At 36.1% G+C, this 26,834-nt stretch overlaps 1 protein-coding gene across 11 annotated transcripts in view; it reads right to left on the bottom strand.

Moving 5' to 3' along the window:
- LOC117434574 (transcription factor SOX-6) overlaps nt 1-26,834 on the bottom strand; it is a 167,278-nt gene that overhangs the window by 82,900 nt on the left and 57,544 nt on the right. For all 11 annotated transcript variants that reach the window (XM_059002998.1, XM_059003004.1, XM_059002996.1 and 8 more), the window contains 2 exons: nt 21,138-21,366; nt 13,883-14,093 (listed from right to left, as the gene is read on the bottom strand). In XM_059002998.1, the coding sequence (XP_058858981.1) occupies nt 13,883-14,093; nt 21,138-21,366 (440 nt within the window). The remainder of the gene's footprint in view (nt 1-13,882; nt 14,094-21,137; nt 21,367-26,834) is intronic.

The raw sequence follows: 26,834 nt of genomic DNA, 5'->3' as shown, positions 1-26,834 counted from the left end.
CAGCCAGCATTTTTTTTTTTTAAACAGTCAGTGCCCACTAAGATATCTCATCCAGGACAATTGTCATGTGAGAGTGATATTCTAATGTCAAACTGCTTACGAGTCAGGCCTCTATAAATCACTTGCTGGACAAATCTGGATCGTGCTCTTACCCATCGAATCATTAAATCAAACAAGAATTCTCAAGAGAACCCGTTAAATGGTCAAATCAATGGCTAACTAACACAACATATAAATATGTTTTTTATTACAAACTGTTACCGTGTGCAACCATTCACATTGATCGAACTGAAGGAATAAAATCCACAGATAATATTTACTCAAATAAATGTAACAAAACATTATTTTGTTGTTATTTATTGCATAATTTTGAGTACTTCTATCAGTATAAAAGTACTGTTCCTAGTTAAGTTACACAAGGCACAGTAATCATGTATCTAATTTTATTTTAAGAAATAACAACACAAATAATATTATTCAGCAAAATAATACTTTGCAACGACATCTTAAGATGTTATTATTATTTATTTCTTAGCAGACGCCCTTATCCAGGGCGACTTACAATTGTTACAAGATATCGCATTATACATTATTTCACATATCACATTATTTTTACATACAATTACCCATTTAAACAGTTGGGTTTTTTACTGGAGCAATCTAGGTAAAGTACCTTGCTCAAGGGTACAACAGCAGTGTCCCTCACCGGGGATTGAACCCACGACCCTCTGGTTAGGAGTCCAGAGCCCTAACCACTACTCCACACTGCTGCCCTATTATCTTTAGGAATCCAAGTTGCCACTCCACAATGAGTTCATATACTGTATCTTCATACATTTATGAGCAAAACTATTGTCAAATGATCAAACATTATAACAAACTGAGCAGAAGATGTAGTGTAAGTTTATCCAACCATCAATGTGTTGTCTCATGAATATTTTAATCACAGAATCAATAATAACACAAAATAGAAAAAGAAACGGAACGCAAAATGTGTTTGTCATTCCAGCAGTAGTTACAGAAACAACAGACATTCAATATGCCAAGTGCTCCTCAAGCCTTCATAATCATAGCCATATTGAAGTAAGGACAAAAAGGAGTCTAATTGCATTGGAGCAATCTAAATGTAATAGGTTATACACCCAGGCAATACTGCACGATACAACAAAAACAACATTCTCTGTGTACAACAGGACGTCATCTCTCATTTTCAGGCAATTACCTTCTTTCTTGTCAACAGTTTTAATAACCTCCATCATTTCTAAAAGACTTTTGCTTCAGTTAAATAATTTTCAGCTCTTTAATATGCAAATGCGCTTGTTCATATGCATGTGTGAAGTGGTGCAGCTACTTGAAATGTGTCAGTACATTGTAGAGCACCTGCACCTCTGGAAAGCTTGATTTAATTGAAACCTAATACTATTCATTATTCCACTTAGTGAGCAGTTCCTGTTAGTCACCTGTAGGTTTTCCTATAGGAGAGAGTTCAGAAAGTCGACAGGAGCTCTAAACATTGGCTATAAATAGAACGGTTATGTTTAATATTCACCATGGGAAGAACAAACACTCCAAGGTAAATAACTATAAGACAAGTCAAACCATGTAAATCGGTGGCTGCTAACTTTACAATCTACCTATGCAGGCATCACAGGCAATGGATTCTCTTTTCATTGTCAAGAAAAATAAATGCCTTAATTAATGTCCGTCCTAATGGCTTATTCTTGTGTATTACTATCACAGCAGTGGGTCAACAGAGGCTTTGAAGTGAAGACCACAGTATCTTGCCTGACCCACAACGTTTGAAGCCCACATCTAAGGAAGATCAGTGGAGTTGCAGTTGAACACCCATCAACAGCACACTGTTTGGGCTGCTGTAGCTGTAATCCTTTTCAAATGAAACACAAGTAGTTCCAATCTGATAATAAATCACAGTATTGTTGAGGGTTTTGCCCACACCATTGGAAAGGTACTAGCTTACCATTTGTTTTCCAATACCCATCAGCCTATGCCAGCACATTCAAAAGGTGCAGAACAGCTTGTTCCCTTGCGTTAAGACAAATGGCACTGATGACGGTATTGCTTGGGTTTATTAATTCATTCTTCACCATCAGGACCCTTGCGCTATTTGCAACATATATAACATGGAAGAAGTCACGGATAATAGCACAGAGCTTATTCATTTTTATAGAACAGTTTATCATAAACCTTTCTGAAAAAAATCATCATCTTCTTCTTCTTCTTCTTCTTCTTCTTCTTCTTGTTCTTCACTTTAAAAGTCAGATGAAGCATAATGGGTTTTCTGTGTTGCTTAGTTTATGCCTTTTTTCAAATAGCAACAACTATCAAAACTATCAAATATCAAGCCAGTGATTTTCCAAACAGCCAACACATGTTCAGCGATCAAAAACAGCATCGCTAATTGAAATGCACCAGCTGATAGGATTTTAAAGTCATTTCATATCAGTCCTGCCAGCTCTTTTCCAGCTTCATCCATCAGTTTGAGGTGTTAATTCATTTAAATAGACCCTGCTATACTAGGAACTTGCATAGCACATGGTCTGGACCATTATCAACAGGGCACGTCTCTATCTATCACACACTATTCCCAGGTGGCTTAACCTTTAACCTGCACATGTTCACACTTTCCTGTTTGTGACATAATAACATAAGCACACAGTCACCATTGTTGAATTCCTATTAAAAAGCATCAGCCCCAACATGTATTATCTATTGAAAGAATTTAAAGTCATAAAATTAAAATCAGACCACTTTCAAGTTATAGAAAGAAGTGTTCCCATACTTGTTGGATAGTGGTGTACTGTATATAATATACTTCTTTTTATGTGTAAACAAATATCTTTAAAAAAAGCATATTTTCACATCAAGTCTGCAATTTTTCGTTATTTAATTTAATTTTTTTTTTTTTTTATAACAGACCCTTTATTTAAAATGTATATAAATTAATTCTAAAGCAGAGCAGATGTTAGAACTCATAAATCATCTGCAGCTTTCAGAATTCATTTATATAAAAGGAACTCAAATGCTTTACACAGGTCTCAAGATTTGAATAGAAGCATCTCTCTCCTTGCCTCTGGCCCTCAATGGCCCTTAAAATCACATAGGAACTACAGCTGGGATGCCTGCACTGTAAAGAATCACTTGCCAGTTTTCTCTACCCAAAAGACTGGAGCATTGCCTCAGCAGTGACAGACAGGGGAATTCAAGCTCAGCTACCACTGGGTTTCATGTGTTTGAATGAAACTAACTGTGTTGGCCTGTGGATGGTGAAGGTGGTATATTATAAATCTGAATGACTGAAAAAGTCAGCCAACAAAACACAGCAAATGGCCCTTGCCACTGAAGGCAAATCTTTTAAACTAGGACTTGAAGATTAAATCAAACCGCCTGCCCCTTGTCTTTGTGCAAAAAAACCCAAAACAAAACAGCAGGTTAAGATAGAGAGCAATTCACAGGTCCAGACCTATGAAAAGAAAAAAAAAAAATCAAATCTAAACTTTATATAGAGAGATAAGGAGCCAAGCTAAACCCATATTCAGAGCCCCCAAAACTGCAATCTCCTCTAAAGCTGGAGAATGGCAGCTGTCAGAACAGCTGGTGAATAGGATTAATGTCAGAAGAATGAAATAAAACTCAACATATGTCCAAGCCTGAGGTATTGGGACTGAGTGCGCGATTGTGCCCCAATGGATGCCATGTGTACAGCTGGAATGAGCCACTGTGCCATGCTTCTGTACCCCAGAAGGTCACTTTAAAGGACTAGGACCATTTAATGCTTGGATAGTATTTTCTTGTCTCCCCCTTTGAAAACCGTATGTCCACCGAGAGGCTTCTTATGCTACTTTTCATTCTTCAGACTGGTAATTAGGGTTTATTCAGAAAAAAAGGACCAGAGTGTAGAAATGAATAATACACACAATTCTCAAAATCAGAAAAAATCTAGATGGATGCGCACACACAATCCACTTGAAATATGCAGTAATGTAAAACATACATTATGGTATGTTACATTTCTTAAACAAATAAATAAATTAATTCATTTAATTACATTTTTTTTTTTTAATTCACAACATGGAACTTCATGCGAGGCTGATGAGGACTACAACACTTACGAATTTGAAGATGCACATTAGAAGAGATTTGCAGTCTTAATTTTAATTTCTAATTTTCATTTGATGTCGGTAATCATTAGGGCCCACACACTGTAATAAATTATAATAATTTCACACAAGAATTAAATTACTGGGTACCTTGCAAAGGAACCATTTTTTGTTGGGTACCCTGTAATCTACCTGTCAGATATAAACTCTATTCCTAATCAACTCTCCACAACATTCACATTTATTCATCTATGTCAAATTAATAGAACTGTGTGGATAATGTAGCTAAAAGAGATCATTGCTACTCAGAATGATTTACTAAATTAATGGGTACTTGAAACTGTACAAGGACAAGAACAGACTAATAAGATTCCAATGAATAGATTAAAATTGTGCTGTGGAGCCAATTGGCTTAGGTTGTCACAGAAACTTTCAAGCAAGACAACTGTCTGCAGGCTTAAAAGTCTATGAAAATCACAAAGGATTTTACCCACAACTGAAAAAATGACAGTATTTGCTTTTACATTTAAACCAATTAAAAAAAAATAATAATAAACTAGCATCTCAGATAATGTCAAAATATTAAAAGTGTTAAAACTAGATTTTGCCATGGGACCATTTAGTTCTATAGCTAGTAAATAGATGCTTTGTTATCAGAGCTACCAGAAATATTTGTGGCCCTCTGTTTTTCAAAGTACAGTATTTAAAAATGTTTAGAATCATTTGTACTAGCCTCTGTTTTCATCTTTGCCGAAGGTCATGATCTGCATACACTAATCCAGAGCCTAGAGGTCACACTATCAGATGTCTACGTCTGGAAACACTCAATCTCAATTATCAATATAGCAGAACTAACACAGCAGAACTAACATGTTTGTGATTGACAGACAGACAGTCACCATTAGCCTACAGGAAAAAGAGGTACCCTCATGATAGATTTGTTAATTATTATTTTAAATGCAGTAGATCAAGAAAAGCAATGTTTCACTTATGAGCTCTATATTCTGTGTTATAGTGATACAGGAATGCAGCCCAAAAAACACACACAGTCAGAGATGTTTTAGAGACTTGTTTTTGTAACTAAGAAAATCAATGACATTTTTCTTTAACAGTTACCCTCGGGGTAGAATTGGATTACCTAAACAGTGTTGGACTTGATACTGCCGTCCTACAAATAAACTTGTATTTTTATTACAAGTAGTCATTTTTAATAAAGGCTGTTTATATCATTAAAACAGACCTGCTTTTATATATCCTTTTAACAGAAGCAGCCCGAAGAGACCAAAACATGATGGCAAAGTAACAAAAGAACCTTCAAAGGTCAGGTAAGCCAGTTCCAGGATCTCGCTTCACTGACCAGCATCGCAGCCCATGAATGAGTTATTGTTCTAAAACTGCAGCCTAACAACGAACACCATGGTTCCTGTTAAACTGAAGCGCAGGCTTTATTACCAATGTGTAGTGCGCAGGAAAGTTAGGGAGCCTATACCTACAGGCTGTATTTAACGAGCAAGGGAATTTAACTGTATCCAAAAGAGTAGCACAGGAAATAATGGGAATCCGTGTACATGTTAGGTAGAAAAAACTCCTAGAGTTACTGGCTTGTATTTATGTAACTATTGATTTGGTTTTGAAGGGTTTTGGCAGCAAGGGTGAGTCCCTTTTTGGAAATCACCAGGACAAACTGATAGCTGACTATACTTTCTATTAATTGCATTATATTTAACGTCTTGTCTCTTCCCATGCTGGGCTGGGAAATTAATTAATACAAAGCATGAATCATAACTTTTCATAACATATCATTCAAACTCAGTGACACATAATTGATGGCAGAGTTGTCAAGCATATTAACCACCTGACCCCTTTAATGTTAACATTATATAGGGGACTCTCCAAAGGATAGATCATGTCCATGGAATAATTGTAATATTCAGCATTAGATAGAGAAAGCTCCACTGAAGCAATAAAACAAGCTTTATTGCATTCTTATGACATCCTTATTTCATCCCACTGCAGTTAAAAAAAAAGACAAAAAAAGAAAAAGAAATCATGAACTATGAAAGACCAGCTGAGATGGCACAATTAATTTCCAGTAGGGACATAGACATACACATTAGTATATAAGATTAGTTTACTGCACTGTTATTAGTGGATTAATCTTTCCTAAGTGTTGATAAAGTTAATGAAGATCTACCTAATGTCAGGCCCCAGGCATACTAATTCATCAAAACTACTGGACTAAAAAGTTTAATTTTTTTCACTCTGAGTACAGTTCTTATACTCCATTTACCAGACTATACTATACCTTAAAAATGCTTAATTTTAGCATAAATGATATAAAGACACAACCAAGGGGTTCACTGGAGCCCCAGTGTGAGATCTGCCACTGTCTGGGCCAGACAGAACACCCTGTCTGCATCCAGCCCAGTACCGGCATCATTCCTGAAATCCCAACATCTAACCTTCTTGCAAATGAGATCTCCGTGGAATAAAGTAAAGCAAGTCAACATCTGTTCTAGTTCACACCAATTTTAATTTACAAAAAGAGCTTTGCTATTTTCAGAGCAAGGGCTCCATAGCACAATGACAGATTTAGGACCATTAATGGGGTGGTGTGTTCTTGTGTGTCAGCATTTTTCACTGTACTAACTGAAGACTGAAGGGGTCACAGGAGATAGCAAGTCAATTACAAGTACTGCAGCACCTCCCCACCAAAATTTTAAAACCTTAATACAACCATAAAATAATAATGAGTTATGCTATGAAATATATATGCATGTAGATATACTGTGTTTTGCCATTGTTTATAAATATTGTTAAACAGTCTACAGCAATTTTGCATCACCTAGAATTTTAGAACTGAGACAATGAAAAAAAAAAAATTATATGAACATAATTTAGATCATGAAATTAAACAAACTACAAAATGATATTGCAAAAGTCTAATGGAAGCAATAATAGTAGTACAGTATTTCATGTTAGATTTCAAAATATCACATTTTAAATTTGCCAGTTTTTTGTTAAGTATATGGAAAACTACAAATCAGTATGTAATTCAATATGTAAACATAACATTATTCAGCCATTCTACTTTATGAAGCAAAATGACTTAATTCTATAGGGTGATGCAAAATGTTTTGCGATTTATAAATATTAAATATTAAACAAGAATTGCTTAAGATTCATTCTAAATTAATTTTATAACTAGCCTATCACTTATTTATTTATTGCATGACTTTTTACTGATTTGATACTAGTTTTAAATTTAATAGAACACATAACATTTTTCAGAGCAACACTGGACTAAGCAATGAAACATGGTTCTTACTGTGTAGCAGCTAAATAAGACTACAGTTACATGCAGCATATTTTCCCCAAGAAAAAAAAGTATTCTGAGATAACTATTTTACTTTTTTACTGTTGAACCAAAAACAGAAAAAAAAAAACATTAAATGAATGCTAATGATTTACCTAACCGGAAAAAAACCTTTGCGCTTTTCAGGAAATCTAATATGGACGCTTAACAGGTGACACAATATACCCGTTGTGAACTATTCAAATAGCACGATGACACGGAACAGCTGAGCTGAAGGAAGATGGGCAGTGGAATGTTTTATAGCAATCGTTAGTGTTGACGAGTCCGAATTTGAGACCCAGGAAGGTAATACGGGTATTACAAAGAATGGCATATTGAAGAAACAGCTGCTTGTTTTAAAGGCTGTAGTTAAATCAATTACAATATATGTCAGAAGTAATTTCTCATCCTTACTTTCTCATTTCTCAAGCCTCTCTCTCAATACAGTATATATATATATATATATATATATATATATATATATAGTATTTTTATATAGTATTTTTTATATTTTTCTATTATTCTATTAATACTAGAAACACTATTTTTATAATAATAATAATAATAATAATAATAATAATAATAATAATAATAATAATAATAATAATAATAATAATAATAGTGCAGGGATTCTCCAAAACACACTTTCAATAAATTAATATCTTATTCTGAAACAATCATGAAGAAACCAACCCACTGCCTTTAAAAAGCCCCAAAGTTGTACTGGATATAAAGCTAAGCTACAGCTCAATTTTTAACCTTACTATATCCATTTCCTGGTTATTTTACAAGTGTTCCCTCTACTTTTAAAAGACGTACTACGCTGATAGGGATCATAGCAGTGTGGGGTAATATATTAACATCAGTCAGTGAGCACTGGAAACTCGGGTATCTTTTGTAACAGTGCTCATGTCAGACTGGCTAAGTGTCCACAGTGTACAGCAGAAAAATCTATTTAACGTCTGCCTCACGGTGCGACAAGAGGTTTGATTGGCAGAAAGCAGAGAGTGGCTTTTGATCATGTGTCCTAACAAGCGATTCCAGCTCATGTCTCTTCAGAGGAACAGCTCCCCATTACCTATTCAAACAAAAGTGACAGACTACTACACTCCTCGCTGGCTCTGGGCTCCTACAGTGGGAGCTACATTGGAGAAACAGAGAGCCGCTGATATATCACTTTCTTAAGACAAGCAGGTTGTCGGAATCAATGGTAGGCAGAACACAGCCAACATTATTAAAGGAAGAGGGGGGACAAACCCTGGAGCTGACTGATGGCTGGACAGGTTGTACTGCCTCAGAGATTCATAAACTGACAAGGAAGAATGAGGCAGAGCTAAGTGTTTGAAGCGGAGTTCAACATTCACAGGTTCACCTCGGCCACCAGCCAAACATTGAAATGGCTACTGGGTCTCAGCCTTCATTGCATATGTATCAAGTCAGGGGCTTATAACATTGATCATTAAAACAAAGATTTCTAATAATTTGGTAGGGTGAAAGGGACCCAATCAACACATAGAATTATGCACCTTGCTTAATACATAGTAATCATTACATAAATCTGACACAAATGTAATTATGTGCTGGTTCTGACTTTTTACGTGCACACGTTTAACAAATGAAAGTCTTGCATGCGAACCGACATTTGAAAGACGGTATCAAATTGGGTTTGCATTGTTTATGTTTGTGTTGGCAGGTCTGTGGTCGACAGAGTAAAGTCCAAGGGACAAAGTCATAACATCCAAGTGGGATAAGAATAGTAGTTGCTGTAATTTGGCATCAAGCTTTAAGGGAGACAAGATTTGGTTCCAAACACTGATTTGCAATGATAACTTTAAAAGGATAGGAATCTTTCTTCTTTTTAATACTGTAGAATATTTCATTATGGTGGATAATGTTTAAAAAAAAAAAAAAAATTATATTTTGATGTTGGTCGCCAATGTTAAATAGTCAGCTAAATGGCGGTGGATTTTAATACATTAAAATAGGGCCCTCTTTGGCTTCCACATACAATGATTTAAATAACAGTGGTATTAAGATCCACTACTATTAAGATCAATTTAATTCAGTTTTTTGTAGTTGGCTGAATGATCAACAACTGCTGCAGTTTAGCACACACAGATCATGAGTGTCAGCAGTGGTAGCTACAGAGGACTAGGCTTAAACTTCCAAAAAATAATTCCATGCAAGACCAGCAGAGCTAGGGAGTACAACATTAATATAATACTGCAACATACCCCTGGAGAATGGGACCTGATCATGACTGATCCCTTCTTCAGGGAAGGAGGTTTGCTTGTGATTAACACTGAGAAATCTACAAGTCTCCACATCAAATCCGTGTTTAATGGCAAAAACTTTGAACCACTGCCATATTTTTTACTGAAACATGTAATGCTGTAATGCAGACTAGCTGGGGTATAAGCATGGATTAGAAGATAACACGCTTTTACCAGCCGCCAGAACAACTCCTGGCAAAATACAAATGCTGACTAACTTGGCAGAGAGAGAGAGTTTCATTGCTGCCCAAGTTATGAGGAGCAAAACTGACTTATTGAAACATTTTGTTCTCTACGAAATTGTGCACTGAGCCTAAATAGTATAAATATTAAATATATTAAACAGCAAAGATAGGGTTTAGATTAGTCTTGCATTTTGTTTTATCAAATCATGTTTTTTCAACCTTTTTCAAGGGTACCTGCTACGTACACAATACTGTTGTATTCAATATAAATATGAGAAGAATATCATTAAAGTATTATGTGGAGTCAAAGTCACAAGGGAAATGGGTACTTAGTTAGATTATTACAAGTGCCAGGAAAAAAAAAGACATATGCCCAATTCAGACACAGAAAAAAAATACACATAAAGTCATATTTGTCGCACCGCAATGTATATCGATTAAAGTATAAAGTCGGTCAATTGCATGTGTATCAGAAACACTCACCTTGAATTTTTATTACAGATTATAAAAAGTTTGCTTAATACTGACATTTTTACACTGACAAGTGCTGTCTGGAGAGCCCTTGATAAATAATGCATTTACAATATACAGTAAATAAACACTGGACACAATCGTTATCCCTTCCTCCAGTCGCTCCTCACTAATAGTGCTTTTACAGCTAAGGTTACTATTCAGCTTAATGCAGTACTCGCTGCGCTGGAAAGCCATTTTCATTCATTACAGCGGTCACAAGCACTTAAAGCACTTTGAGAACCTGTTACAAAACAGCAGGCATGGTAGGAGACGTACAGCTAACTATAGTGCTGGTGCTCAGTTCATGGAGGGAGCAAGCAAAGGTCATTTCAGTTAAGCAAACTTGCAGTCCAGTTCTATTAGATTTTATTAAATTTGATCATAGCAATCTCTGCTTAAAATACACATGTAATTAACAATGTTATGCTCTCCATGTGATCTTGATAAGCCAGGGGAAGTCACGGTAGGCTACTAGTTAGTGGCATGGTCTTAAATGCAATAGTTTTCAGCTGCCTGGACCAACAGCGGTCAATTATAAACAAACAAATAAACACATGCTAAAACCAAGTGCCTCAGTTTTTAAATTTAAGCATCCCACACATCACAGATCAGTTGGACCGGGTAAGAGTTGTTAATTGCAAAGTATACCGGGTAATGTCATTTCCAGGTCTGTGTAATAAGAGATGTTTTTTCTTTTTTAAATAGATAACACATGCATGGTCTGTCTTGTCTTGAATCCAATTTCTTAACACAGGTGTCCAAAAAGCTCTAAAGAACAAACCTAAGCCCATACATAAAGATAATGAATGTATTTCTGAAGCACGTGAAAAAGCTTTTATTAATGATAGATACATGTCTCCACCTGGCAAGAATTTGCTGCTATTTATACTTTTACATACAAATTATGATTTATACTGTAACAAGATGGCTCAGACTGCCTGTAAGGGAGGCAGGAAAATCATTTTGAAAAGAATCTCAAGAATGTAAATAATAAATTAAAAGGTATTTGAACAGCAGCACAGTGGCTCAGCAGGTACCAGATTTAAATATTGGCAATGAGCCAGTGAAAAACAGAACCTGGCACTGCAGTAGTCTGCTTTGAGAAATGCTTGAGTAAGGTGTAGTCTTGAATATACACGCTTTGATAGCTCCCAGGTGTACAGGTGTAAAACTAAAGACCCCAGGAAGTGCGGGGGCGGACTAAATGTACCATGCCAAAGCTCTGAAGATCAGAGATACCTGCTGTACCTCGAGGTACACTGCTCAAGGTTATACACCTATGGCCAGGTTTCCTGAATATTGGGGCCAAACCACGGCTGGAGTTGGTTTCGAATGCCTGTTGGACACAGCTCACGCCAGATCTTGACTTGACCTTGGAGGTTAATCCTAGAATGCAAAGGGATGTGCCCTAATACAGGGATTAAAACTCCCAACCAATGTCATGCAAACACATCCTTAAGGGTCAAAGAGATTTTCGAAAAAGAAATAAGGGAGACAGTAAACTCTGAAATAAAAAAGATGCTATGGACTTACTGAATCAGTGCAGAAATTCTTAACATCGGATGGTTTGTGGCTAGTATACAGAACTTTATCAACCTGTTATCTATTTTTATAATGTATTTCGAAACTAATTTTTTCCAACGAGAGTGTTTATTTTGGTAGTGTGATGCAGCAGGCATGAGACTGGCTGAAGCTCTATTATTAATGAGATTAAAACAGCTGTACAGCTACACTGAAGCACCCACTCTTCTTTCTGCAAACATACGGTCCTGGATTACAAGCAGCACTTGACCATTTAAATAACTGCAACAACCGGCGATACCATCTGGGCCTTATTACCATAACACCCTCCCATCGCAACAACGATTCCCAAGCAGCATATTTTAAATTTGTAGCTTTAAACATGGAAAAAATACAATACATATCAAATTCCTGCTTAAAACATGCGAATAAAAACCTAAGCAAGTACTTAACGACCATGAGCAATCCCTTACTCAGAACCTTTTCAAGGGATGGACGTTTGCTTGCGATTAACTCCTGGAATATCAGAAATGTTATTTTAAAAATCCCAAAAATGTCAACCAAAAAAATGAACTGCAGTATATAAAGATATATTAGAAAACAAGTAAACAAGAATTCAAATTACAGAAAGACACGTTGGAATGGGAGCTAAGATAAACTGAAAGACACACCATTAGCAAACTGACGTTCAAGAAAACACAAAACACCAAATGAAATTTATATATATATATATTTTAATATATGTATTAAAACTTAATTAAAGTAAATTATAATTTATTCCACTGATGAGTTGATAAAGTTAAGAGTTCCCTAGACAATCAATACTGCTAGGAGCTCCCTCAGGAACACTGCATTCGATTGTATATGTTACACTTAAAGCACTAATTAAGTATAGAGTAAATGTTTCAGCTGTTGTTTTTTAATGTTTGTTTTTTGCTAATAGACACAAGGCTGCACTCTCTAAGCAGTGCAAGAGCAGAAAGCCTTAGGGAAATGTGAAATTGGTGCCTACTCTTCTTGGAACGTGCAAGACTAGGCACTGATTTCAGTTAACTGGTTACACTATTACACATAAAGCTTACCCGATGGCTATTAATGAGGTTGCAAAAGTGTGTGTGTGTCTGTGTATATATATATATATATATATATATATATATATATATATATATATATATATATATTGTATGGAAGTCATAGTTCTTAAGTAGCAGTTTTCCTTTTTCTCAAACTTTACATATATATATATATATATATAGTCACTGTGATTGTTATTTTTTGGTTATGTCTGTATAGATTTTTATTTTGATAATAGGCTATTTTTATAACATGAGTTATTTTTCAAGGGCAGTTTTTTTTTTACAACTTATAACTTACAACTTACCATGGACTTATCTTTTATGTTTCCAAGGTAAAAAAATAAATAAAAATAAATAAAATACGGTGTCAGAAAAAACAAAACAAATGTACGAATAAGAAATGTTTGAGGTTCTTTGCTTTGTAATTACAGATATCACAGAATGTTTGTTTTCAAAGTAAGCGAGATACCTGTTTAAGACTCTTAATGGATTTACAATTGCAGTTTCCATAGTAACCCACAGATAATTATTTTTTTTTTTTATTATTTTTGTAGTCACTGCCACTTACCCACTTATCTGATCCTTCATATCGTACACATTTTTTCTGGCAAAATAAAATGGAAAAAAAAAAAAAAAATTCACTGAAGCTGAGCAAGTCCATTTCACTGGTTCCCTGTTCTAGCCATACATGTATATAGCACTTGATTTATCTAATTTACTGGCTACAATAGCTATTGTAAACTAGCAGCTTCCAGGCACATCTGAATCAACATGTACTGTATTGTACCTGCATATCTTGCAAAAGTATAGAAACCAAGAAAAAAGTCAATAAGCAACATACCATCCTGCTCGGTCTTCGTCATCTCCTCCAGCTTCTTCTGTTTCAGTGTATCCACCACGTCAGCGAGGCTTCCTTTGCGGCGTTCTGGCGTCCCGAAGGCCGAGCCTGTCAAGAGTTCTCCACGCTCACGTCCCCCTTCCTCTGGCTTGTGTGGTGAGGTAGAGTTATTTACGAAGGAGTAGAGGGAACATACTTTATTGCTGTCAGATTCCTGCAAGGAAGAGTACGAAAAAAAAAAGATGAAATCAGAGCCAATTAAATGAGTCTCTTTCTGACTTTGAGATATTCAGAGTGCTCCAGCAGAGCTGTAATATCAGAGACTGGCTGACATACTTTGGAAAGTTCCCCAGTTGTTTTTTGTTCACGAATGTCAGTATTTTGCTAGTTTCAGCTGAGAAGCAGCTTAGTGATAATGGGAGAGCTTCAACAAATTCACTCAACAGAACAGGCAAATTCCGTATTACACATACTTTGGAATCAGCGTCGTTGAGTCCTCAGGCCAAATAATCATTGCTGTTGTAAAACAATGATGTTCTGAATATTTACTGCTCCTTGTAAAACTACACTTATATACCGACTAATCCTGCAAGCGATATCTGCAGGTGATTAACTTTATTATGGCTTTTATCTGATATCAGATAAGACTGTCAAATCATTCCCATGAACCAAACAATAATACTGCCCCACTCCCATATTATTGCTGCTTAATTAAAAAAGGGCTTACATCTGCTACGATTGCATTATTTATGGAGATTTCACGATACACCAGCAAATCACTCAGTGATAAACTGCATATAAACCTTCTATTGAGTTTTGTTTGTGTCCTTTCGTTAGCAACTCCCTTTAATCAATAATTCATCTGCAAATAATCAGATTCTAAAATTTGAGGAATAAAGTAATGCATGACAGGGCGACGTCTCTCACAAGTCTGTTTTAAATGTTAACTAGAGAGAGTGCCTTTTTTCCCTAAAGCTCCTTCAGACTATGTTCAGAATTACACACTTGTGAAGATTTTAGATGAAGACTATCATCAAACCATGGCAGTATAAAATTCAGAATAATGAATTATGTATCTGTGAGCTGTGACTACAGCGATACTTATCATGCTTAAAACATTAAAAAGGACATTTTATACTGAAAATATGAGTGTGTATTAAGTAAAGACAACTGATTAATAGAGCTTCTCTAATGAATAAGTTAAATATCTGTAAAATAAAAGAGACATCTGTAGCTTTATTAAATAGTATCATTACAGGATAGTCGTGCATCCCACTCTACAGCTTTCTCCCAGGTTACAGCACATATGGTTGCCTGTCTGCCTCTGTGTATTTTTCATCTGTCTATACATCAATCTATCTGCCTCACTGGCAGGATATCAAATATGCCAAACGTGATTTTAGACTTTTTTGGCAGTTTATTGGCAATTACAAAGATTTTTCATGTTCCATATGCCACAGCTTCCTTAATCAAACTTAAATTTTTGGAAGGAGCACTCCACAGCAGGAAACCTAACTGACAGGAATCAAGAGTCAAAAATAAAATATTAAGCTCTCTCTTTCTAACAGCCTTGACAGGTTCAATGCTATACCCTGTCACATGATGGCTGATATACATCCTCCCTGAATTCATTTCGACCTGCTCCCTGTTAAGACTTCCCCAGTCCCTTTGGTGGTCGTAACAGGGATTCCACTGGGCCAGTAAAAATGCAACAAGATAGATGTTTAAGTGAGAAGAGGTCTGGCTCAGACACAGAACAGATAATCAGTATAAACATGCAAGAATCCTATAAGCTCAGAGAATGTCAGCGATACATTCTGAGATTCAAGTACACCCCATACTATACACCTCCCTGCTTTCTAGACCCAGTTAGTATGATCTTACAACCTGTAAGCCAACATTCTCTGGCCACTCCTCCTGGCCCAATCATCAGACATTTCAAGTGTAAAATGGGTTTATTAGCCTTAGCCAAAAAAAACACAAGTTTATTTTTCTTCTATCATTCTTACATTGAAAAACTGACATAAAAGTGCAAGCACGAAGCTAATCCATTTTTTAATCAATTGGCAGGAGTTCAGGAAGCAGCCCACATAGCCACATGGCCACAGAGTGAAGCCTGTTAATCAGCATGCATACCTATCTCCTCCTTGTATTGCCTTGCTGAAGCTTAATAATTACAATACAAATTCTGCCAGAGATCAGCACTGTAATATCATCTTGTTTCAGCAGTGCTTCTTTTAAGAATTTTTATTTATTATTATTTCACAGTTGCACCACCTCTCGCCACATCTTGGGGGCATCAAAGATTTTTAGGGTAAAGGCTGGTTCACGCTGGGCATTTGCGTTGAAATCGTAGACGCTGCGGATGAGTTGGTAGATTTCAACTTCTCAGCGTCATGTTGGTGACGTCACTCACGTTCAACCAATCACACGCCTTTCTCTTTCCTTTAGAATTTTACAAGTAAAATACAATTTACCGATTATTATTTGAAATAAATTACACTTGTATAGATGTAGAGGAAAATGTCTAAGGAACTAATAATAATAATAATAATAATAATAATAATAATAATAATAATAATAATAATAATAATAATAAAGCATGTGCGGTACCACAAATAAACAGATAAATAACCAGAATGAAAACTAACAATTCAGGAATTTAAACCGTGTTTGATGTGTGTTTCTCAGCAGCCTACAGACGTGCTCAAATTTGTTGGTACCCCTCCACAAAAAACGAAGAATGCACAATTTTCTCTGAAATAACTTGAAACTGACAAAAGTAATTGGCATCCACCATTGTTTATTCCATATTTAATAGAAATAAGACTTTGCTTTTGATTTTTTATTCAACATAATATTGTAAATAATAAAACAAATGAAAATGGCATGGACAAAAATGATGGGACCGCTAACCTAATATTTTGTTGCACAACCTTTAGAGGCAATCACTGCAATCAAATGTTTTCTGTAGCTCTCAATGAGACTTCTGCACCTGTTAACAGGTAGTTTGGCCCACTCTTCCTGAGCAAACTGCTCCAGCTGTCTCAGGTTTGATGGGTGCCTTCTCCAGACTGCAAGTTTCAGCTCTTTCCATAGATGTTCGATAGGATTCAGATCAGGACTCATAGAAGGCCACTTCAGAATAGTCCAATGTTTTGTTCTTATCCATTCTTGGGTGCTTTTAGCTGTGTGTTTTCGGTCATTATCCTGTTGGAGGACCCATGACCTGCGACTGAGACAGAGCTTTCTGACACTGGGCAGTACGTTTCTCTCCAGAATGCCTGGATAGTCTTGAGATTTCATTGTGCCCTGCACAGATTCAAGGCACTCTGTGCCAGGCGCAGCAAAGCAGCCCCAAAACATAACCGAGCCTCCTCCATGTTTCACTGTAGGTATGGTGTTCTTTTCTTTGAAAGCTTCATTTTATTGTCTGTGAACATAGAGCTGATGTGACTTGCCAAAAAGCTCCAGTTTTGACTCATCTGTCCAAAGGACATTCTCCCAGAAGGATTGTGGCTTGTCAATATGCATTTTAACAAATTCCAGTCTGACTTTTTTATGTTTTTCTTTCAAAAGTGGAGTACTCCTGGGTCTTCTTCCATGGAGCCCACTTTCGCTCAAAAAGCGATGGATGGTGCAATCAGAAACTGACGTACCTTCACCTTGGAGTTCAGCTTGTATCTCTTTGACAGTTATCCTTTGGTTCTTTTTCTACCATTCGCACTATCCTTCTGTTCAATCTGGGATCGATTTTCCTCTTGCGGCCGCGCCCAGGGAGGTTGGCTACAGTTCCATGGACCTTAAACTTCTTAATAATATTTGCAACTGTTGTCACAGGAACATCAAGCTGCTTGGAGATGGTCTTGTAGCCTTTACCTTTACCATGCTATTATTTTCTTTCTGATCTCCTCAGACAACTCTCTCCTTTGCTTCCTCTGGTCCATGTTCAGTGTGGTGCACACAATGATACCAAACAGCACAGTGACTACTTTTCTCCATTTAAATGGGCTGAATGACTGATTACAAGATTAAAGACATGTGTGATACTAATTAAAGAAACTAATTAGTTTGAAATACCACTATAATCCAATTATTTATTATCTTTTATAAGGGGTACCAACAAATGTGTCCAGGCCATTTTAGAATATCTTTGTAGAATAAGCAATAAATCTCTTTTCACAGCTTCTTTGCTTTATTCTATGACATACCAAAGGCATGCAAGTATACATGATAAAATAGCTTTTAATTTCATCACTTTTCAGGAGGAATGAAGCATTATTTCAATGAGCTGTAAGGGTACCAACAAATTTGAGCACGTCTGTACGTACAGTGTTTACTGAAAGCGGGATGGTTAAATTGAGCAGGTCAGCTCAACAAAGTCTGAGAGAATGTCAGTGATTTTACCATGAAACTGAATGGTGGCCTTTTCCTGTCAATCACACAATAATTTTTATTTTATTTTTTTGGATCAGCTGTTTATAAAAAAAAAAAGGTGCTGTGGTTAAATGCGGCTGTGCGCACGACTCAGAGTGTTGTCTTTTTTAAACCAATCAGAATGAACTAATGCAGGGAGAAGATCGCTCAGTGTGAACCAAAGCCTGTGTCTATTCGTAGCATCCGTCCGACTCGTATGCCAGTGTGAACCAGCCTTAACCTTTTTTGTTTTCCAAATACAGCTTGTGCAAAATGACAGAGATTATTTCAATAGAGAGCAGTTTTAATAACACTTAAACCACCCAAAAAAAAAATCTAATCAATAAATGTTAATGAAAAAAACATGAAGTAACAGAAAACACTGTATCGGGGCCATATTGCTGTGATCCAGCAAGTTGATCCTCTTCTTCCAGCTTCATTTCACTTGACTTGCCAATTGCCAATACGTAGAATTGTCATGTATCTTATTGCAACTGAATTTACTTATTTACAGCTTAGCTCCACTCTCTAATTGACTGTACTGAAAAAGGCAAATACAATAAATTACACGAGTAGAATGTGCTGATGTACTGAGGCAATATGTATCAGTTATCCCCTTCATGGGGCTTTGATACGAGAGTGGTGCAAGTCTGGAAGAAGGCATTTTTTGTTTCAATTGCAAGATTTGTTCGTAAGTATATCAGAAGAAAGACACACTCAAAATAAACTCTGCACCCAACATTGTAACCTCACTGATTCCTTTTACCTATTCATGAAATGGATAATGGCCAGTATATACATGCTAGATAATGTACAGCTGTAAAACCACATGAAAAAGAACACACTATGGATTTTGTTGTGCCAGACCTTATATTTCAGATGAAGCCCAAAAACTCCACGTATTGATCTGAGCTCTGCAGAGACACATCAGATTAAACAGTGTAAACTTTGTTAAGTTAAAACGTTGGTTTGTTTTTGAAGCCTGTGGTTTGCTTCTGGTCAATAGCACTAAGCCTCCAAGGCCTGCGAGTGCGCTACAGCTTTTCTTATTTTCCTGCCATTAAAAGCACAACACGGTGGGGTTTGAGACAGGCAGATGATGTGGAGGTCATATGAACTAAAACACAAAAGTGTGGAATGAGTATCTCTCCTGACTGTTTCAGTGGCAGAGCTGTTGACGTGGTGTCACAATGGCGCACCATCCTGGTTTGTGGAAGTGCATGGAAAGCACTTCCTCTTGCCCACATTTTAGAGAACCAGATCCAGGATTAGATCCCCTGCTCACTGCATTTTTATACCTTATGTTTTCGCCGAACTATTTTGCAAATATGGAGTAACGGCTTTTTTTTTTTGTCCTCCTGTACAATCATTATTTTTTTTACTCTTAATATACTGTGAACTTTTTCTGAAAAAGATCTTGCTCATTATATCAAGAGGCTGTTGAAAGAAATATATTCCAGCATGTTTGCGAACATCTTAATAAGGGTTCAGTAACAATTTACCTTTTTATAAAATATCCTATTATGTTTCAATTTCTTTGTAATTCAATTAAAACAGCTGTAACAATAAAGCAGTGACAATCTTCTCCTACTTATCTGCATACATTTACATCAGAGACACTCAACACTGGGGATGCGAGGCACAAATAGAGAATGCAGGGTGGTGACACATACCCTTCTCTAAGTGCTGTGTTACAAGCAGTATATCACAATAGCACTAATCAGGTCGAATGTAGGCTAATTATTTTAGGTTTGTAAAGTGTTTCTTCAAAAAAATCTGACAAATAAAATGATGATATGTTAAAAAAAAAACAGTGTCCTGACAGAGATCTTGATTTACAAATAAATTAGGTATCCAGGCTATAATTCTGAGTTTCAAAACAACACCTTTTACAGTTCTAAAAGAAATGAGGCTTCGATTGCATGTGGAGTTGTGGGTGAATCCTGGGAATTTTTTTTTTTTTTTTTAAATCTATATATTTGACCTGCCTCTCATTCTACTTTTCCAATGGAAGGCATACACTTTCTGATCCTAGTATTGCCTTCAAATTAAAACCAGATACAAAAGCCCTTGCAGCAGAACATCATGGGGTGTTAGATTTATGAAGCATTCCTATCTACAGACAACAAACAATGAATCCCTATTAAAAGGAGTCGTATCGCCCTTTAATGTGGCTGAAAGCATGTACTTCTGCCAGTAGGGAACACCAGCATAGGGAGCTCAAGGCACAGCAGAGGGGCCAGAACATCTTTGACAAAACAATCTCAAGGACCTTTCGTTTTTTCTTTAAATCATTATTCTTTAAATAAATACAATGCAATTCAATACATTTCTAGTCCGTCTCTCATGCCAAGCATCTCAAGGCACTTTACATGGCATAAACTTCAAAGACATGCCCTGGCAAACTGAAAAGTCTTAAGTCTTGATTTCAAATTTTCAAAGGAGCCTGTGTTGCTGCAGATGACTTTGGGAATGGGATGCCATGATCTGGGGGCATGGTGACTTTTAACTCTTATACCATATCACATCCAAAAGCTGGGCATCAGAAGACCATAAGGGGCAGCAATGCACATAGCTGCTTTATAAAATAAATGACTGGAAATGTGGTACTGTATTTTCAAATTAAATACAATTGTACCTGTAGTTGTATAAATACAAGTCTTTCATTAATTATGTTAATGTAATTCCCAAATCAGTTGGGGTAGTGGGTAACATTTCTTCTATTACCAGTACTGTTTGAAAGACAGACAGATTGAATGAGGACCCTAATAAAGACTACATGGTAGAAATGGTGGTTGTGATGACATCACGTTAGATGTTAAAGGAACCCACAGTATCTTACCATTCGTTGCTGGGCAGAGACCATGTTTTCCCAGTCAGAGTCTGACTGGATGTTGGTGACGACAGTGGGGATCTCCTCGGTGAGAGGATTGTTGTGCAGAGGCAGTGTGGAGGCCACGTACTGGTCACCGCCCTCCTCCTTGTCCCACGATACCCGCTCCTGGGTCATGGCTTCCTCTCCATCGGCGGAAGTGGCAAATGGAGAGGTGGCTTGCTTGGAAGACATTCTTCTGTAGGAAAACAAGGGTTAAAAACAGTGTTATAGCTTACAAATTACAAATAGACAGCCAGAATAAATTTACATCCAGAAATAATCCCTGCAAGTAACATATTACATGCTCGTTATATGCCGAGAACGAAAATTAAAGCATAAAATAAAAATTGGAAAAACTAATGGAAGATCTCAGAAAAGCAATACATGCTCAGGAGAAATATAAGAGACAAGTTACATGGATAAAAGTACAGTCGGCACAGCTTTTTTTTTTCTAAATGAAAAGAATGAAATCACTTCACATTATAATTAAATGCTAAATACATACTTTAAAATACAAGTCCCTTTTTTTTTTATTCCTAAACAAAATGAATTGCCGTATTTTATTTCTACATGAAACGAAAAAGAATGAAATCACATCTTATCACAAGTCAAGGCACCTGCGATGTTGACGCACCAACTGTATTTGCAACAGCAGCCTGAGAAACCACAGGGAACCAGCTCCTTCAAGAGTTCAACATGGTTTACGCGATTTACTCAATTCAGCGTATTCACGTACTCACTGCTCTGTGCTACGTGAACCTGTCTTGCTCTGAAAAGCGATCTCCATTCATCATTTGAAAATACTGTATCCCAATTAAACAAAGTGACGTCCCAATTAAACAACATAAATAGCATTGGGCAGAACCGTCTCCCGGAGTTGAATCCCATTTAAGAAGAAATCTTGATTATCAGTGTCCCGATTAAGCGGCGCAGACTGTACTGTGATATTTTTTATTAAATTCGGACTCAAAATAAGTGAGCCAAAATCAGAACATGTTGCATTCTGTGTTTCTGCATTTTTTTCATAGAATATAAAATTATAGAAACCTTACATTGTGCTCTTGTTTAAAAATGGTAAACGCCGAGTTTGCATTACACTTAGAAGAGATCTACACATTTCCATCTTCATGGATTAGATATGGAATATGAAAAGAGTATCATTTCACCCTAATTGGTCTTCAAATTAATTGATTTCATAACATATCTTTCGAAATGCACAAATCATTTAACGTAGGAAACCACATGACATTTTATTTTTCAAATTATCAAGCCATTAACTTTTTCATTCTATTTCTCCAGGCAAATAAATCCTGATTAAGGAGGTTAGAAATCTGAGCCTGGCTGTTAAAGACAAATTGTACAAATCTGTCACATGCTTTCATAAATATTACAATGACGGGAGCACTTGAAATATCAGGTACAAAGAAAAATAATGATGTTAATTCTAATTTAAACATCGTTTTATGAGGCAGCCCATGTTTCACATAGGATTTAAGTTAATTCCACTTTTCTCACACTTAATGAGGAAGCTTTGAGACTGTGTTCTACAGTGAATTAAATTAATATAGGTTCAACTAATCTAATTATGCACTTCATATTAATAACGCTGTTACATGGTTTTCCAAACGATTTTAAGAAAGAAAAACACAGCACTAACCTTGTTTTAGTTGTTTACCTTATTCTGTCTGCATTTTCTTCATACATTTTTTTTATTTTTATCTTAGGCTGCATTTATGATTTATTTTATAAATGTAAATAAAACACCATTCCTCAGTGGTTTCTGGTGATACATGTAAGAGCTAAAAGACTTTTGTATCATAATATATTTTAAAAGAAGCAGGTTTCTACATCTTTCCATTCATAAGGATTCAAGGGTTATGTATTTAATATATCCCATATATATATTCCTCAAAAGGTGCAACTCACCCTTGACATACAATACTGTAGTAGGCATGGATGTTCTGGGTCAAGGACTGCAAAGCAATATCATACTGGTTCAACCTGTGTAGGTTGTCAACAGGGCACAGGTAGGGGTAGTAATTAGGTTGAGCACAAGCTACTTCAAAGCCCTTATGTAAGATCTATCTATACAGTATCTATCTAATAAAGATGCACTAAGAAAATAACATTGAGAGAAAATGGACTTGATTTACCACAATCTTTATGCCAAAATGTAGTTTTATTATCCATTCCAAAAAAAAACCAAAACACAAAAAACAATGTTACAAGCAGCTAATATTGTTTAATTAAGGAGTCAAAGCGATGCCTAAGGTCTTTGTTACTAGCAGACAATTCAAATAGTGTTTCCCTTAAACTCGTAATTCTGATTTAATGTAGACCTGCTTTTTATTGTCTTTAGTGATGTGTTTTAACAGGAGTCGATAAATCACCTCTGGTGGAAAACACAAACAGGGTTAATAAAGGGCTGCAGCATTTAGATCCTTAAAATAGTCATCCCTTACTTCCATTAACTTATATAACTGTTGAAGCAATAGGTCTAAATGCCACAGCATATGCTGATAACATTAATACATTCCAGACAATTACATTGTCAGAAATGTTAGTTTTCTTTTATAATAGGATAGTGTCTATAATACTTCCAAACCTGTCTTTTTTATTTGATATACTACGCCACTGAAATTACCTTAGTCCTGAACACATTTAAACAATCTTGCACCTTTAAGTGTGATTTATTCATTAAAGTGACTGATGTATATTGGCTGTGACAAAACTAGAAAAGTTAAATCCACACAATAATAATTGCTCTAAACCAGAACAAACGGATAATAAAACAACATCTTAATTACACATTGCAGTGCAGCTGGGTAAATAGAACAGGTTTGTCTCTCAATGCAGGGTCTCAAAAAGGTTGTTTTGTTAGTACTGTGTTTTCTTAAGGAACACTGAACCCTCAATTTTAATCAGCCAATAAATTGTTTCCTGTAATTACATTAAATAGAAAAGTATCTTTAAATTGGTAGTGTTAATTGAAAATCAAAATTCAGAGCAAAGTTCAGAATTTACAATTGTAATTGTGTTGGAAAAGATTTGGCACTGTTTTTTAATGGCTCAACGGCCAGTGAGGCTCTAGTGCTCAATGGAGCTGTGATACAGTGCAACTGAAACAAAGCACTTCTTTTGTATTATACAGTAAATTAAGTAGTATTATTTTACCTCTAAAATATTCAGTCTCTCAGGCACTTTTACTATACTCTCCAGCCATCATTCAAACTGCTGAAGCATGAAAACAATTCACAGCAAGCGAATGGGGCTTATCCCATTCTACTGTAACGTGTCTACAGCAATCTTGTAAGAAAATGCAACAGATCTTCAGTTGGTTCTGTAACAGCATTTGTCAGTTTGAGTTAATAATTTATCACAAGTGCTCCAAGCCTGGATTCATTGTATGCACAACTAAAGAGTACATAATAAAGAGTACATAACTCGGCTTGAATAACTCAGCCCTGGCATATACCCCCAATAGAGCAGTTGTGAGGAAAAGCCAAGCAGTTTCTGATGTCTGGAATGCCCTCCAATGTGCTCGTGGCAGGATGATATAATGATAATGCTGCATGCATGATCTAATAGAAATGGATGCCATTTTCCATTTATTATAAATCCCACTCGATGTGCAGACCATCCCAACATTAAAGCCTCAGCTTGCAAATATTGACTCTGAGAGCAAAAAAAAAGTGAGTATGTATGTATATATATGGGTTACATGTAACTGTATTACTATATTACTCAGCTGGTAAAGAAATAACAAGAAACATCTATTTTAAAAAAGCAAAAGTACACAAATGTGCATGCAATAGCCACACGATGTATACAATTCCTAAAGTGGTATACCTGGCGGCTGCATATTCTAAACATCAGAAAGTGAGTGATTATACAGCACAGTACCGATGTACCAAATTTACTAATTATTCTCAACGCTCATATTACAGTTGCTGCTTCCTTAATCACATTAATATTAATTTGTTTCAAATAACTGCCTTTGTGAATATTAGGCAGTAACTGGGCATATACTGAATTGGACCAACAGTAATTTCTTAAAAGTTCTTACTTTCATAGTGGACTACACAACAACAACGGGATGCTAAAAACCTGGTCTGATAAATAACAGTATGAAGTGGGGCTCTTTCTCAAGTCACAAAAGTTCACGTCTTCAAAAAGGCTATATTTAGCTGACAATATTGCAGCCACTATATTTAAAGGGCTTAAGACTTAAGTTCTTTGACCAGAGCTCATATGCCTTGGAATGCTTTGACTCATGAATTGTTACTCCTGATAATGTTTCATCCCTGCATCAACCTCTGTTTAATTGGTTAGCATTCGAACCTCAGAGATGGATGCCTTTAAAGTCTTATGACTGAGCCATGTGTCTTTGGATATCCCATTTCCTCTTGATTGCAACAAGGTCTGACTTTCCGTTCCTTGTCTCACACTGTTGACCTTTTATAGACAATAGCAATAAGTAACCCCACACCACTGGTGTTAGCTGGATGTGCCTCACCAGTAACATCAGGTCAGTTCAGGAAGCAAATATTAGCCCCCTGCTACCCCCTCTGAAGGAATACGAAACAGACAAGCCATTGTTTCCAAACATAATTGCAAAAAGCTAAGTCTGATAAAGGGAGCTTTATCACAAAACTCTGCATCTCCCCAGGTATTAAGCAAAACAGCAAATGACATGAAACTACAAAAGTGTAGTTAAAGCAAAATCAGTCCTAATGTGCTGTAAAGTGTTTAATTTTAACCCACACATGTGTTGCACCTATTAACAGAAGGAAGGTTATTATATTTTGAGCATATTAAAGTGTTTCCTGTAGCATGTTATCTGTATACCATGCTAAATATATATATTTAGTTTTCTTTTTTTCTTTTAACGTAAATTGATTAAACAGATGTTTTAAATATCATACGTCCCTCAGTTTTTATCACACACCTGTGTGTTTCTTTGGATTCCTGCCACAGATTAACAAACATCTGATAAACTGCATTCCTGTGTGCCACATGGCATTATTTGATCATAAAATGCATGTACAGCATATAAAGCTTTAAATTAAATAATACATTTAATGTGATAGTAAGGTTAGCCTCAGCCTTGGAAGGTTGGAAAATGCATTATGACTTCATTGTTGTCTCTTCTTTTCCTCACCACCAGCAAATGAAATCAAAACGCATGTGTAATTGATGGCCTCTGATTACAGCTTACAGTGGGTTTTGCTAGCAAAAACAATATACAGGTACAACATCTCATACTGAACTAATCTTAATCCTCTTACACACTTTCATTGCTTGTAAAATGATTCCCTATACATTTGCTTTCAAGCTTAATTATTACGTTTCTGACACGATACTGTGTAGAATGTTTATTATTCTGACACTGCTGACCCAAAGATAAAAGCAGCTTCATGTGAAACATGACAGTCTTATGAATAACAAATCAACCAACTAACAGGTGAATAACATTGTTGTTGGATAATGAGATGCTTAAAAGGGTTGAAGGATTTTCTATATCATTCAAACTGTATTAACTCAAAAGAAATAACAGCATTGTTAGATATTTCTGGGTATTCTTTGTAATGTGTATTCTTTCACATTTTCTGAATCAGGTATACCGAGTCCTTAATTGTCATAGAAATTCAATTTGTTTTTCTG

The sequence above is a fragment of the Acipenser ruthenus genome, chromosome 28 (genome assembly GCF_902713425.1).
Source record: "Acipenser ruthenus chromosome 28, fAciRut3.2 maternal haplotype, whole genome shotgun sequence".
Lineage (NCBI taxonomy): Eukaryota > Metazoa > Chordata > Actinopteri > Acipenseriformes > Acipenseridae > Acipenser > Acipenser ruthenus.
Note: the sequence above shows the minus strand (reverse complement) of the source record. Positions and strands in the feature narration are given on the sequence as shown.